This window comes from Eucalyptus grandis, chromosome 5, assembly GCF_016545825.1.
Source record: "Eucalyptus grandis isolate ANBG69807.140 chromosome 5, ASM1654582v1, whole genome shotgun sequence".
Classification (NCBI taxonomy): Eukaryota; Viridiplantae; Streptophyta; class Magnoliopsida; order Myrtales; family Myrtaceae; genus Eucalyptus; species Eucalyptus grandis.
This window is the reverse complement of record NC_052616.1, coordinates 42,128,156-42,141,935: the sequence shown is the minus strand read 5'-3', so window position 1 is coordinate 42,141,935 and position 13,780 is coordinate 42,128,156. Positions and strand designations below refer to the sequence as shown.

The window sequence follows — 13,780 nt, the reverse complement described above, 5'->3', positions numbered from 1 at the left end:
TTTTCTTGCTAGAACTTCTTATCTTTTTTACATGGCCAATCGAATCACTACTGATACATAGGCCACTAAACATGGTAACTCAGCGAAACACGTGGAATCTTGTTTATAAAAGAAAAGAAAAAATCATGCACTTAGTTAAATGAAGAAGCCATGAATGTTCATGTCAGGGAGGACCTGAAGTCGATGGGATATCAAGAAACTCACCAACTTTGATAAATGATAAACTCAACCGAGGACCGGGGACCATCTCTGCTTGTTTCAAATCTCGAAGCCCCCAGTTCCCAACCTGCACAATTAAAAATTACACCGTCTAAAGCTTTCCTGGTCTTACGTTCCTGAATGAAGTATTCTAAACATAAAATTTTAAAAAGAAAACTTCACGTCTTCCGACCATCTGCCTTCATTTTTCTCTTGCTCTTTCCTTCGAATAATTTGTCTTGTCTCCGACTTGTTTTAGCTTCTCGAGAAGTAATAGGTTACAAGAGGGTGCTGTCATCTGTCGTGTGAGTACAGGCTACCCTGCTTTAAAGGAACAAATAGAAGAAAAAATTGAGGAGAAACTAGGGAGAAGAGAAGAACGAGAAGAAAGTAGAGCTCTTTTTGTACTGTCAGAAGATCTCGGGGAGCTCCTTTCATTGGGTCGAAACCCACAAAAAGACCCATAAAAGTCGCTCATTGAGTGTAAAGTTCTCAAAAGGAGAAACAAAAGGAAGGAAGAACAATCTTGTCTGGTTGCTCTTCTTCCATGGAAGTGGAACTGGTTCTTTTCTTGTTCTTTCTTCTTGCTCCGGTTGTTAGAGGCTCTGATGACAGTGTTCTCTCTCCAAAGGGTGTCAACTATGAAGGTCGTCTTCTCAAGAAAAAATGTTTCCTTAGCGTTATCTTGTGTTTTCAGGGATTGAATGAGTTTGGATTTGCATTTTTCTTTTTCCTTTAACTCAAAGATGTTTGTGAATGTGCTTTTGTGCAATTTTTACATGTTTTAGTGGCTGCGTTGATGTCGGTGAAGAGCAAAATGATGGACCAGCAGCACGTTTTGGAAGGTTGGGACATTAATTCTGTGGATCCGTGCACCTGGAACATGGTTGCTTGCTCTGCTGATGGCTTTGTCAATTCTCTGTAAGTAATGCCCCTCATATCATCTTCCTAGACTTTCCTTTTTGTTTTTTTAATCTCTTTAACATCGTTTGAATTCATAGTTTTGCTGATTTTGTCTGCTATTTTCAGCGTAATGGGCAGCGTTGGACTATCAGGAATGCTTTCACCGAGCATTGGAAACTTGAGTCACTTGAGGACATTGTAAGCTTTTCAGCATCCTCCACCTTTTTGTTTCACTTGTTTTAGATTATCTGCTTTTTCTGCAGAGAGAAATGCTGTTTTTAAAAAAGTTTACTTTATTTTATTGTTAGGTGATGGCTTGATCGTTTAAAACTGAGCATTTTATCTGTGATTCAAGTAGCTTGTGTCTTTAGTGTTTGTGCAAGTCATTGACTAGTTGGAGGGTGTCAAGCAGGACATCAATTACATCAATCTCAGTTTCATATCTTCTGTACATTGCTAGTGGATAAGTTGATCTTCATGCCATCATAGTACAATGCAATAAGTCTACTAGCATTTTTGCAATTAACTCTAGTGTTGCCTGTATGTATAGAAGATTGGCACTTGATGATGTGTTGATATCACTTGCTAAATTCAATCTTTTTTTGCTAGATGTGGACGGAAGATATTACCATTTGATTCTGTAGTGACTCACTAATCTTGGGTGTTAATTGACATGATCCGGAATAGCTTTTAGAAAGAGCCATTTCATTATCACAAGTGTTTTTACGGATTTCAGGCATCAAGTTTCAATTGTAGATTCTAAGTTTTTGTCTTTATCGAAGATTATTGCAGAACAATCAACTATCTGGTCCAATCCCAGCTGAGATAGGAAAGCTTTCGGAACTTCAGACTCTTGATCTTTCAGGAAACCAATTTTCCGGGGACATCCCAAGTTCACTAGGATTCCTATTTCATCTGACTTATTTGTGAGTATTGCTTTGCTGATACCATTTTTTTCCTTCTCCTCTATTATTTGCATTGTACCTGTCAATGTCGGGCCCTCTAAACCTTCTCCATATTAAGTTGTTTAGGCGGCTGAGTAGAAACAAGTTAACAGGGCAGATACCTAGCGCGGTGGCAAATCTCTCAGATCTTTCATTCTTGTATGTGTTCCATTCCACTCTATTGGTTTCTCATCAAGTTAAGTCTTTTATATCTGTGATTACACTTATAAATCGAATTAAGCAGGGATTTATCTTTCAATAATCTTAGTGGTCCAACTCCAAAAATACTTGCAAAGGGCTACAGGTGAGCACCATCTAACAACATATCTTATTATCAAGCTGCATGCTTCTTTTCTTGTCAGTGCATGATATATTTATGAGCTGTGATTTTCTCTATCTGACAAATGAGTTAAGATGTATCAACTAAATTTGACAGAAAACAAAAGAAAATGTTGGTTATCCATGGACACTTCTTTTCTCGGGGTCAAGTGTAGTGAAGTAAGAGCAAATCATAGGATGTACATATTAATCATATGGAAATTGTATGATGCATCTGTCTATTGGAGTGCTACAAGAATTTTTACAATGTTCATTTAACTACATCTTGATGTCCCAACTCCTGTTTTTGTTTGTCAAATAAGGTGTTGACTGGCCTTAGACTTCAAACTCTTGCTATGCTTTACCATCATATGATCAAATAAATTTCAAGATACATGTGCTGGTCTGTACATTTAACACTTCATGGTATTTCTCGTAGTGTTTTAGGAAACAGCTTCCTCTGCACTTCAAAAGCTTGCACAGGCCTCTGGAAACCAATGAACGGTAATGCAGTCAGTCAACTTCTTTTGTATAATAAATATTCACAAGAATGCAAGCGGAGTTCATATACTATTTTGGAGCAGGAACAGCTGCAGCATCTTCACCTCAGAGGGCAGACGGTCATAACAGATGGGTTCTTTCAGTAGGCACCGGTATCAGTTGTACGTTCGTGGTTTCGGTTATGTTGCTCATTTGCTGGGTACATTGGTACAGATCACGTTTTCTCTTCGGCTCATATGGTACTTCCTAGACACGGTTCTGGGTTTTGCTTTCATCTTACATAATCCTTCTTTCGAATGACTTGGGAGCCTTTTCCATCATGTGAATTCGCAGTACAGCAGGATTATGAATTTGAGATAGGCCAATTGAAGAGGTTCACTTTCCGTGAGTTGCAAACAGCAACTGGAAACTTTAGCCCCAAAAACATCCTTGGTCAAGGTGGATATGGAGTAGTCTATAAAGGATGTCTTCTCAATGGTACATTGGTGGCAGTCAAACGGCTGAAGGACCCAAACTATACTGGTGAAGTGCAGTTCCAAACTGAAGTCGAGATGATTGGCCTAGCTGTGCACCGAAACCTCTTAAGACTCTATGGCTTTTGTTTGACGCCAGAAGAGAGAATGCTTGTCTATCCTTACATGCCAAATGGAAGTGTGGCTGACCGATTGAGAGGTTTGATTCCCCTTTTTTGTAAGCTTGCTTCTCTGCTTGCCAATTGTCGCGTTCTTGATCCTTTCTTCGTCTTCATTTGTTCTTTTGAAATCAGGAGATTAGATGCTGGACAGTTGCTCATGGCAATTGATTGTGCTTGCGTATTTTATCTTTGCAAAAAATTGGTAATCAATGTTAATGTCTCACCTTCAGAATTATGTAGACTCAATCACAGGGAAACTTGCTTATCACAAGCTTTTACTGTTGAATTGTTACACGGAAATTTACTTACCTTTTAATCATCTGTGCTTAGACTCCCCTAAGCCCTATTACGACTATGTGATGGGATTTTCATCTTCTCATGAGATACCAGTTTCATCACTTGTGGCATTAACCCTGAATAATTTATCTGGAAGAAACTCATTCTGATATTTTGAGATGGGAAGGTGTATAGATATGATGCTACAGTAATTGAAGCAAATGTGCATCTTTATCGATAGATTGAGGACTTCAGAGTCACTTAACAAATTTAAGTATTGCGGAATATTATACGGAGCAGACTTCTTGTGTGTCAAATAAATAATTCTTTTATCTTTGAACAATAGCTTACTCTGCCGTCTCCTATCATGACCCATGAGCTTTTGGATTTATCTTATATTTTGCCCTTCCCAGTCTCATTTGTAAAACAGAACATAATAGTCTTATTATCTTACTCTGACATTCTTGAGTGCCTTAAATCTCTCCTACAGAGACTTCTCGTGAAAGGCCATCTTTGGACTGGAAGAGAAGAATGTGTATTGCCCTTGGCACTGCGCGTGGACTTCTGTATTTGCATGAACAATGCAATCCTAGAATAATTCACCGGGATGTGAAGGCAGCGAACATCCTTCTTGATGAAAGTTTTGAAGCCATAGTTGGTGATTTTGGTCTAGCTAAATTGCTAGATAGGAGGGAGTCTCATGTGACTACTGCAGTACGTGGTACCGTGGGACACATCGCCCCAGAGTATCTCTCAACCGGACAGTCCTCGGAGAAAACCGATGTCTTTGGATTTGGGATACTGCTTTTGGAACTCATAACTGGGCAAAAGGCACTAGATGCTGGAAATGGTCAGGTTCAGAAAGGAATGATTCTTGACTGGGTTAGTACTTACTAATACTGAGCAAAGGAATGTCAAGTTATGGTCTATTTCTATAGTTAGAGAATGATACGAACAATTTTCTCTCATGCATCATTTGTTTATCATTTTCTGTTTAGGGCATAAATTTGTTGGACCGTATATGCTCAATGCATCTTTGTTTGAGCCTGATTATTGTGGTTAAATATTCTGACTCAGTACATTAAGTTGATTGAATGAACAAATGGACCTCTTCCCTTAATCCATATCTGAGGCTTACTTTTTTCTTTAATGAATGAAGAACTTTTCAAATCTTTTCTGTTTTTTATATGAGTGCACATTGCTGATTATTTCCCATTTTCTCTTCTAATTTGTTGTCTGACTTTAACATCATCAGAAGAACTTGGAGCAGTGATGTATTGTGATCAATGAACGTAATATATCATTTTCTCTATGCATTATAGAAGGTTTTCTGTGGCTTATACTGTTCGGACTGATTATGATTGTTCTGATTACAGTCTGCTTTAGGAATACAGAGTTTGATCAATTTTGCTTGTACCCTAAGTAACATGTTGAATATCATATCCAATTTGCCAGGTGCGAACCTTGCATGAAGAAAAGAGGCTTGAAGTCCTGGTAGATAGGGATCTGAGAGGGTGTTTCGACGCGCTGGAGCTAGAGAAGGCGGCAGAACTGGCCCTGCAGTGTACTCAGTCGAATCCAAGCCTTCGGCCGAAGATGTCTGCTGCTTTGAATATCCTAGATGGTCTCGGACAAGTGGAAAACATGGAGGATTCACATGGTGGGAACAACAACCTAGGAGAAAACAGAGAATGTAGTTTCTCTAGGAACTACAGCGACATCCACGACGAGTCATCTTTCATAATTGAAGCCATGGAGCTCTCTGGACCCAGATGATGAGGTTTTTTTTGCTCAGCGCCTGCACCAGATGCTACTGTATATAATATGAACATCCGATATCTGAACTTACAACATATCAGAAAGGATTTTCGGGAGCGAGTCTTCGAGAGGTTCAGAACGCAGCTTGCCAAAGAATTTTGTCCTATGGACTTACCCTAATATTCCAAATAGATGATGATCATGTCAGATCTAATACACAGAAGAACATATGTATGCTTTCCTTTTCCTGACTAATCCACTGTTTTTTATTGACAGGAATCAGGATATTTTAGCCCTCAATTGCATCCAAACGTGGTCATTTCCAGTAGTTTAGGTGCTGATTCGATACTAGATGACTTTCCCATTCGAATGTTCGGTCCATGATAGCTTGTAATCAGCAAGAGAAAGTCCATGCCACGGTCTAGTTAAGCTATGTTGCCAGTACTGCATTAGGGGATCGCGATAATACATTACTTTCTTGTGACCTTACTCGAGACGGAATCCAACGTTAAGCCGTCAGCCTTCAGGAGATGCCGAGTCTTAGTCAATTCATCAATTTGCTTAACCGATTGATCCATGTTAGGGCTTTTCTAGTTGCTTCAGGTTGAAGAATTTCTAGTTCTGGCCTACAGAGATCATAAGTGGTACTTTTTTCCTCAAGATGCTGTTATTTCAGGAAGCAATACCCAGCCATACATATGGTTTTCAGATGTCACGTAAAATGATATTATGTGAAGGGAAATTGAAATAAATGGTCATTGAAATTTGGTTTAATTAGCAATGTCGTTTATAAAATTTATGTTGGTTAAATGTGATTTTTAAACTTTGATCCAATGTGCAATATTATCCTTAAACTTTTAATTTATGTAATATGTCTTTGAACTTTGGTTCAATATCCAATGTGGTATCTCGAACTTTAAAATATTAATGAAAATGTACCGATAATTCATGGATCATATTAAAAAAATTAAAAGTTTATAAACGATATTGTATATTGGATCAAAATTCACAAATCAAATAGCACAAATTAAATGTTCAGGAACAACATAGAAATTATTTGTGCTATTGTCCCCATAGGAGTGTGATATCAATATTATTTGGGGATAGAATCTGATTTAGGCCCTCTAATTATACTACTCTTTCAATTCGACCCTTCAGCTTCTTTTCGTCCAATTTCGAAACCTCTAATTGGCTTGATATTCGCAATCGAAAAAGTGCCACCCGTTTTGTCGCCTTCGTTTTATTCCCATTTTTGGCTCCTTCTCAGGCACCTATTTTTCTTTTTCTTTTCAATTTGGTCCAAGTTTTGGTTTGGCTCAGTGCGTTGTGCCCTTCATTATCTCATAAACATTCTTGTGGTACAAAAGGAAAAGCATAATCATTTACCAACTTTCTCCAATTTTTGCACTTTTCATGCTCCATTTTCAGAATCTAAATTTCATTTCCAAAGGTTAGGGATAAAAATAGTATAAGCGCCAAAACTTTCGCGAGTCATTCATTTGAATGTCATAACTGTTTTTTTATTTTTATTTTTCATTTGACTTTGGTTGGCAATTTGTGCGGTCGGAAAATTTGACGTCGCATTAATTTAATATAATCTGTCTAATATAGCTTGCTAACAAAATCAAGTCAGCGAAACAGCATAAAAACGATGTTGTTCGACTCATTTATCTATCCCAAATTGACAAATGGGGGCTAAATTAGAAGTGTGTCAAAACCCTAACCCCAATTTCTCAATTGGGGGAAAGCGGGAGCTGACATGGTGTAGATTGCTTGAGTAGGATACAATCAGCCAAGCAACGTTTCATACCGTTTCTGTCTTCTTCTCCGGCTGAGCTCGGAGGAGAAAACGCTCCGAGGATTAGGGTTTCTTTTTTAACATCAATTTGGCGAAATTTTTTCTAAAAAAGCTATGTCATAATATAATTCAATTTAAAAAGCTATATAGGATGAATTGTCGGGGTTAGCACTTAACAGAACGGTTTTTCGTCGATATGGCACTCAAGTCATAAAAGAGAAAGGTTACAACATTCAGGTGAGTAATATACGAAAATTACAGCACTTATGATGTTTTTATCCCTGAAAAGTCACAAAAAATAAAAAGAATTGGAGCTCATGTCTTGAGACTCAGGAGTGAGCAAAAGGAATTGCCAGATTGGATCAATTGGGCTTTCCCAAGTGCCAGTTTAGTTCTTGGTTTCATAAAATTGAAACCGGTGATTTTCAGTCCGGTTTCTAATTCTAGGTGTCGAATTGCCCACTCCAATTGGCCAGACACAATTAATTATTTTATTTTATTTTATTAATTTCTTAAAAATCTTTTGAAGAAACTCTAATCCTAATTCACAATTACCGCTCGCTCTTTTCCCTGTTCCCACTCACGCTCACTCTTTTCCTCTCTACTCTCACGCCTCTTTCATAATCACAAACCCTAATTTCTCTTTGCCTCTCAGGCTTCTCTCCCTCGACCGTTACTCACGACTCATGTCTCTCTCAATCACTTTCTCGCTCGACTCTCGCCTCCCTCTCTTGCTCGATTTTTTGCATCTCATCAAAGTAATATCCAATGCTCTAATTTCTTTTTTTTTTTCTTTTTCCATACAAAATACAAGTTATAGGCCAACTAGAATGTGAAGTTGGGTGATTTGTAGTTTAGGATTTTGCTTACAATGGTGGGCGTGTTTATGGTTTTCAAAACTACCGAAACAAGAAGATGTTATATGTTCCATTAGATCACCCGGGAATCGAACCGATTGATCCAGTCTTAGGACCAGGTAGTTAGGTTCCTCATTCCAAAAAATAAGAAATCATTTCCTTTGTTCCGGTTCTTGATTCTTGGATAGGAATTGAATTGCCCGGGAATCAATCACTCCGGTTAGGACTCAATATCCCGAGATGGTAAACTATCAAATATGGTACGGTGTGGTTTGTCATGATCAATTTATAGACTTTAATGGAAAAATTAGTTTTCCTGCTTCGCATCAAATCACTAGACACGTTCCGAGCATGTTGTTAGGGCAGAGTGGACCGCGGTCCCCTACATTTGACCAATTCGAATAAGTTAATGCAATTTTTCTCCGACAAAGAGGAGCGGCGCCAACTAGGCACGAAATTAAAAATATAATTAGGTGATCTTGGAGATTTCTTTAAAATATGTGAGCTTGTTGTCACCGCCATATCACTCCAGTGGCTAACAAAATAATCAATTTCAATGCTCTAAAATTTAGCAAATATTTACCCATCATCACTGTAAGGAGGAAGGCAAGAAAATAATATTGAAAATCAACATATCACGATGCATTCAATGACCACTTCCCTACTTTTACTTTGCAAAACATTTTGTACCCGAGACCATAGACGCCCTCGAGCCCCCACCCCTACCACAGTCATAGTCACCAGACGCCACAACGGCTCGTGACCTCGGCCGGAGGTTGTGAGCCGACATGGTCGACATCGATTGAGGTGGTCCATGGCTTGAGAGGAGGTCGGCTGATCAAGAGAGATCTCCGAGCAGTTTTTTTATAGAGGGAGGAAGGCAAGGGCCTCGAGGTTGGCATCGGGCCATGGCCGGCCAGGTAGCGTCGGACATGGCGGCCAGCGGTAGACACCGGCGTCATCTGAGGGGGGCGGCAGTAGCGACTTTGTAAATGCCGATTTTGAAAATAAAGACAACAATAACTGATCTGAAGGTGCAAAGTGGTACTTGGAATCGAAGCTCCAGGTGCAAAGCTGCATAGTCAAAGTAAGAGCCAAAAAGATTTCCGACCCGTTAGCAGAATGTAAGATCAAGTCCTCGCCTGGACTCCTGTACAGATCTATGCACATCTTGGTGCGACATTTGCAAGGGAAAATAATATCGAATACGTATGGCCGCAACGATGGATCGAAACGAAGTGTAGTCATTCGACACCGCAGGATCGAGATCAAAGGGCGAGCGATCGGCATTGCTATCAGCTACGGCTATTGCTCTTCCTCAAGCCGATTGCAAATTCTCAACCTCGTACGAACACCCTTTTAAGCTCTTTGCCAAGGCTAGTCGGATCGATGAACCAGTGCTACTCACCAACTTCCAATCGCGCGAGAACTCGCACATACAGTACCCACGCACGTTGAAATACAGCAAGAGGCAGAGAGCAACAGGTAAAAAGCAAGCTACCAAAGCGATCTTTCTCAACCCGAATCAGCTCAAGATCAATCACATTGCGCAGGAAGACATCGAGAGCTTGTTAGATACGAAATCGATTGCTTCTTGCTCCGCAAATAAGGAAACTATGTAGTCAATGAGACGCTCATTAGGGAACAATAATGAGATACATTGGTGTCGTACAAGCCTCTAAATTCTACTAATCAGAGCAATGCTTACAACAAATGAAACTAGCTACTTTTTCCTACATCTTGAATAGGATGTTTTGTCACTGTGTCAATGAAATGCTAATTAGGGAACATAAGAAAGTACATTGGTGTCATAGACGCCTCTGATCCTACTAATCCAAGCAATGTTTTCAAATGCAACAAGCTACTTTTCACTCCATCTTGAATAGGATGTTTGGTCACCATCTCAGACACAAAACTTATCTTTGGATCTCTTGCATCATCTTTTTTTTTTTTTTTTTTTTTTCCTGAGGACTAAAAGCCCAGCCCTCGAAAATTTCCAGGGGGGAAAAGCTTGAAAGCTACGGCGCTTTCCTCATGCATGCATCAACACTTAATCGAGCCTCCAATTCTCATGATGTAGATGGAAATAGATCATATCTAATCTAGTTTACCCAAATGAACAGAGGACTAACAATTAAATCTTGCAACTTTCAAGCTCAAACGGTGATAGCATTTTCAACATTGCATATACATGCAAAACAACCACCTTTATGAGTTATATAACACACAATAACCCAAAGCAACATGGGAAATAATTAATGAAAAAATTCACCCTCTGCAATTCAATTCTCTCTCGCCAATCTTGTGTTATCCCCCCCTCTCTGCCATTGAACCCTCTTCTTCTCGAGCACCCTTTTGTATATGACGAATCAAACAATTAAAATCAACACTAACTTGCCAAATTTCTCCCCCATCTACTTCTATAATTTCCTAATTTAGCAGCAATGAGTTCTGGTATATGCATCATTTACAGCATCTAGATAGGAGAACCAGGAACACGATAAGGAACACGATGGAGGAGAGCGCGATCGCGAAACCGAGAACGACCTTGTTCGGCCCGTGGTGGTGGCCGCTCTTGCCGGAATCGCTGCTGTCACTGTCGCTGTCGTCCGACGTGCCGCTGTCGTCCGCCGTCGAATCCCCCTTTGCAGGCGGAGGCGACAGCGGGAGCCCGTGCTTGTCGCAAGGCGCGATCCCGAGCTTCACTTTCGACGACATGACGGTGTGGTTGTAGCACAGGTTGCTGTTCTCCCCAATCTTGAAGACCACTAGTTTCTTGATAAACGACTCATTGAAAGGCATGATCCCATGGAAGTTGTTCTTCTCAAGATTCAAGTACTTGAGGCTTTTCATCTCGGTGAAGAACTTGGGGATGGTCCCGTTGAGCTGGTTCGAGCTCAGATCGACGTGGATGAGGCCCGGGATTGCCGACATCGACTCCGGGACGCTGCCGGAGATCGAATTGGACCCCAAAGACAGGTTCTTGAGCGAGATCAGGTTGCCGATCTCGGTGGGTATCACTCCGGCGAGCGCATTGGAGGAGAGATTCAGCAATTGGAGGTTTTCCAGGAAGGTAATGGATGAGGGTATGGGCCCCTTGAGCTGATTACCGGACAGATCGATGTGGGTGATGTTGAGGTCCCAGTGGCGGGGAGATAGCCGGTGAAGTTGGCGCGGGAGATGGTGAGGGACCGGAGGTTCTTGATGTTGCCGAGGATGACGTAGAGGCCGGAGGCGTTGACGGGGACGTCGGAGACGGCGAGGTCGGTGAGGTTCCTGAGGCGGGAGAGCCAGACGCCGGTGAGGTGGCGGAGGCTGTGGACGCAGGAGAAGGAGCGGAGGGAGGCGGCGAGCTCGGCGGGGAGGCGGACGGGGGCGACGGGGCAGTTGAGGAAGGCGAGGGACTGGAGGGTGGAGAGGGACTTGAGGGCGGTGAAGGAGAGGGCGACGTCGTCCGGGGAGCAGTTGGCGAGGCGGAGGGAGGTCAGGTGGCGGAAGGGCTTGCCGGCGTCGCAGGCGGTGGCGGCGGCGGCGGCGGCGGACAGCGGGGAGCAGGGGTCCTTGGGGATGGGGATGTTGAGGGACTGCAGGGCTTGGAGCTGCTTCGGGTCGAGGCCGGAGGAGGAGGAGGAAGGGGCGGAGGGGGTGGTCGGGGTTGATGGGGCGGCGGGGGAGGCGGAGGGGGAGGTGGCGGCGGCGGGGCGGCGGCGGCGGCAGGCGGAGAGGTGGTGGGGAGAGGCTGTGGTTGCGGGTGGGGGAGGGGGCGGCGGTGGGGAAATGGCGTGTGGTGGAGAGACGGAGGAGTTGGCGGCGGCGGCGGCGGGCGCGGCGGCGGCGGTGGCGGAGAGGAGGAGGAGGAGGAGGAGGAATGTGGCCGGAGGTGACGGTGGTTCCATGGTGAGCTAGAGAGAGAGAGAGAGAGCTTGGTTTAGTGAGAGAGTGAGGACTGAAGTGAGAGTGAGGACTTGAGGAGAGAGAGAGAAGGGAGCAAAATGACGGTTGGAACTTTGCAGGACAAATATGTCCCTACTTGTTGGGCTCCAAATGACTAAAGTACCCCTGGGCATGATTACCCATCCACTGCCACGGTAACTATATGATGAAAGGATCTAAGGGTCATTATTGAGGACTTCTGACCAAACAAGTCAAACTAATAAGGACCAGTTAAAAACTAGCACTTGACATTCTAGCTAGAATTGCTTCTCAAAAGTTTGATGAAAAAGGAAAAAAAACTTTTCATGATGAAGAATTCATTTTTCTAAATTTAAGCATGCATATAATTTTAAGATCATTTTCAACAAATCGGATGAAATGCCCTAATCATTAATTCATGGATAATTTTTTTATTCAAACAAATGCATCCCTAATAAGCAACCATTAGAAAAAAAAAAGCACATAAAAATTTTTACGACATGAAATCAATGCTTATACTGTTTTTTTTCCTTACCTAATGTGAACTTATATTGAAAAAGGCAAAGAGATTATTTGGTATGAAAGCTACCATAAGATTAAAAAGTTCACTTATTATACAAATGGATACTTGTTATGTGACCAATCAATACATTATTACAAATATCACAATAATTGAATGAATTGATTTTTAAATTTAACATAAAAACTAATGTTGATCAAATTTAGTTTCGGTCGATGGTAATGTTGAATTAGAAATTAGAACTTTGATATAAGAGTGTGTCTGTTTCGTTGAAAACTTCATACTAAAAAAAAAATTCTTGAGAATCATTTTCAAAGAAAATTGTTAGTTTTAATTTATTCGGTGGTTTAAAAAAGAAGTTGTTCTCCTTCGATTTAAGCTTGCCACTTTTCAGCCTATGGAAATTTTTTTCATAATTCAATTAATTTCCATCATTTAAACATTGAAAAGTCGAAAATAAGTTTCAAAACAATTTTCCTTTAAAGAAACATATCCTAAATTATGAAAAGTCTGGGAGGAAGCAATTGGATCAAACTAGGTTTTTCATGCCTCTAATGATCTTTAATATAACTTAAATGGATTTAGGATTTCGGGTTATGAGATAGATTTATGATTCTATTGACAAAATCTTTTTAGTTTGGGACGAATTTAGGACAGTAATTAACTAATGTAACATTTTACATCTTAAAATGCTACAACGGTTATAATTTAATAGCTTGAAGAATAATCAAGATTTACCATGAATGATTTGGACCTCATAAAGTTCAACGCGTCCCCATTTTTCATCCTTCGGTACTTAAATTAATACATTCATTATCATTTATAAATGAGCAATCCTATCATTTAACTAGATTATAATTGACTTTTTACATTCTACAATCATCGACTTTTTCTCTAATAATCTTATATCATGTATTATATTTTTGTCGGTCATTGCTGACTGTAATGTTGAAACATTCAATGTTAGATAATTAGAAAGACAAGGGTCAAATTGGAATTCAACAGACGACAAGCCCAGAATAAAAAAAAAACAAAAAACAAAAGTGGTACTAAATAAATAATCCAGTCCATCAACGTAGACAGTTGTCCTTTTTCTTATGTACATAAAAAGCGTCCCATGTTAACTTTTTCTAATTGGTTTGGCCAAAAAAAAAAAAAAAC

At 40.7% G+C, this 13,780-nt stretch overlaps 2 protein-coding genes across 3 annotated transcripts; one reads left to right on the top strand and one right to left on the bottom strand.

Annotated features, from left to right (window-relative positions):
- The first annotated feature begins 448 nt into the window (after positions 1–448).
- On the top strand, positions 449–5,774 carry LOC104447738 (probable LRR receptor-like serine/threonine-protein kinase At5g45780). Of its 2 annotated transcripts, none has more exons than XM_039312536.1 (11): positions 449–845; positions 987–1,119; positions 1,228–1,299; positions 1,884–2,027; positions 2,133–2,204; positions 2,290–2,349; positions 2,803–2,867; positions 2,954–3,103; positions 3,198–3,536; positions 4,265–4,656; positions 5,230–5,774. In XM_039312536.1, exons 1-11 carry the CDS (start codon positions 746–748, stop codon positions 5,548–5,550), a joined length of 1,848 nt encoding a protein of 615 aa, XP_039168470.1. In that variant the 5' UTR covers positions 449–745; the 3' UTR covers positions 5,551–5,774. The 2 variants fall into 2 exon arrangements, with proteins under 2 accessions (XP_039168470.1, XP_010059023.3); XM_010060721.3 differs by having other exon boundaries at positions 2,948–3,103.
- A 4,561-nt stretch (positions 5,775–10,335) lies between these two features.
- On the bottom strand, positions 10,336–12,159 carry LOC104445023 (receptor-like protein 51). Its single transcript, XM_018872886.2, is given in 2 exon segments — positions 10,336–11,345; positions 11,348–12,159. Coding segments are annotated over 2 exon segments (1,431 nt in total). The 5' UTR covers positions 12,084–12,159; the 3' UTR covers positions 10,336–10,650.
- Positions 12,160–13,780: the final 1,621 nt, after the last annotated feature.

Bases quoted from the DNA above. Each gene is read 5' to 3' on its own strand.
- LOC104447738 (XM_010060721.3), top strand. From the start codon at position 746: ATGGAAGTGGAACTGGTTCTTTTCTTGTTCTTTCTTCTTGCTCCGGTT. The intron at 2,350-2,802 runs GTGAGCACCATC...TATTTCTCGTAG, and splicing joins ATACTTGCAAAGGGCTACAG to TGTTTTAGGAAACAGCTTCC. The intron at 3,104-3,197 runs GTACTTCCTAGA...GTGAATTCGCAG, and splicing joins TTTTCTCTTCGGCTCATATG to TACAGCAGGATTATGAATTT.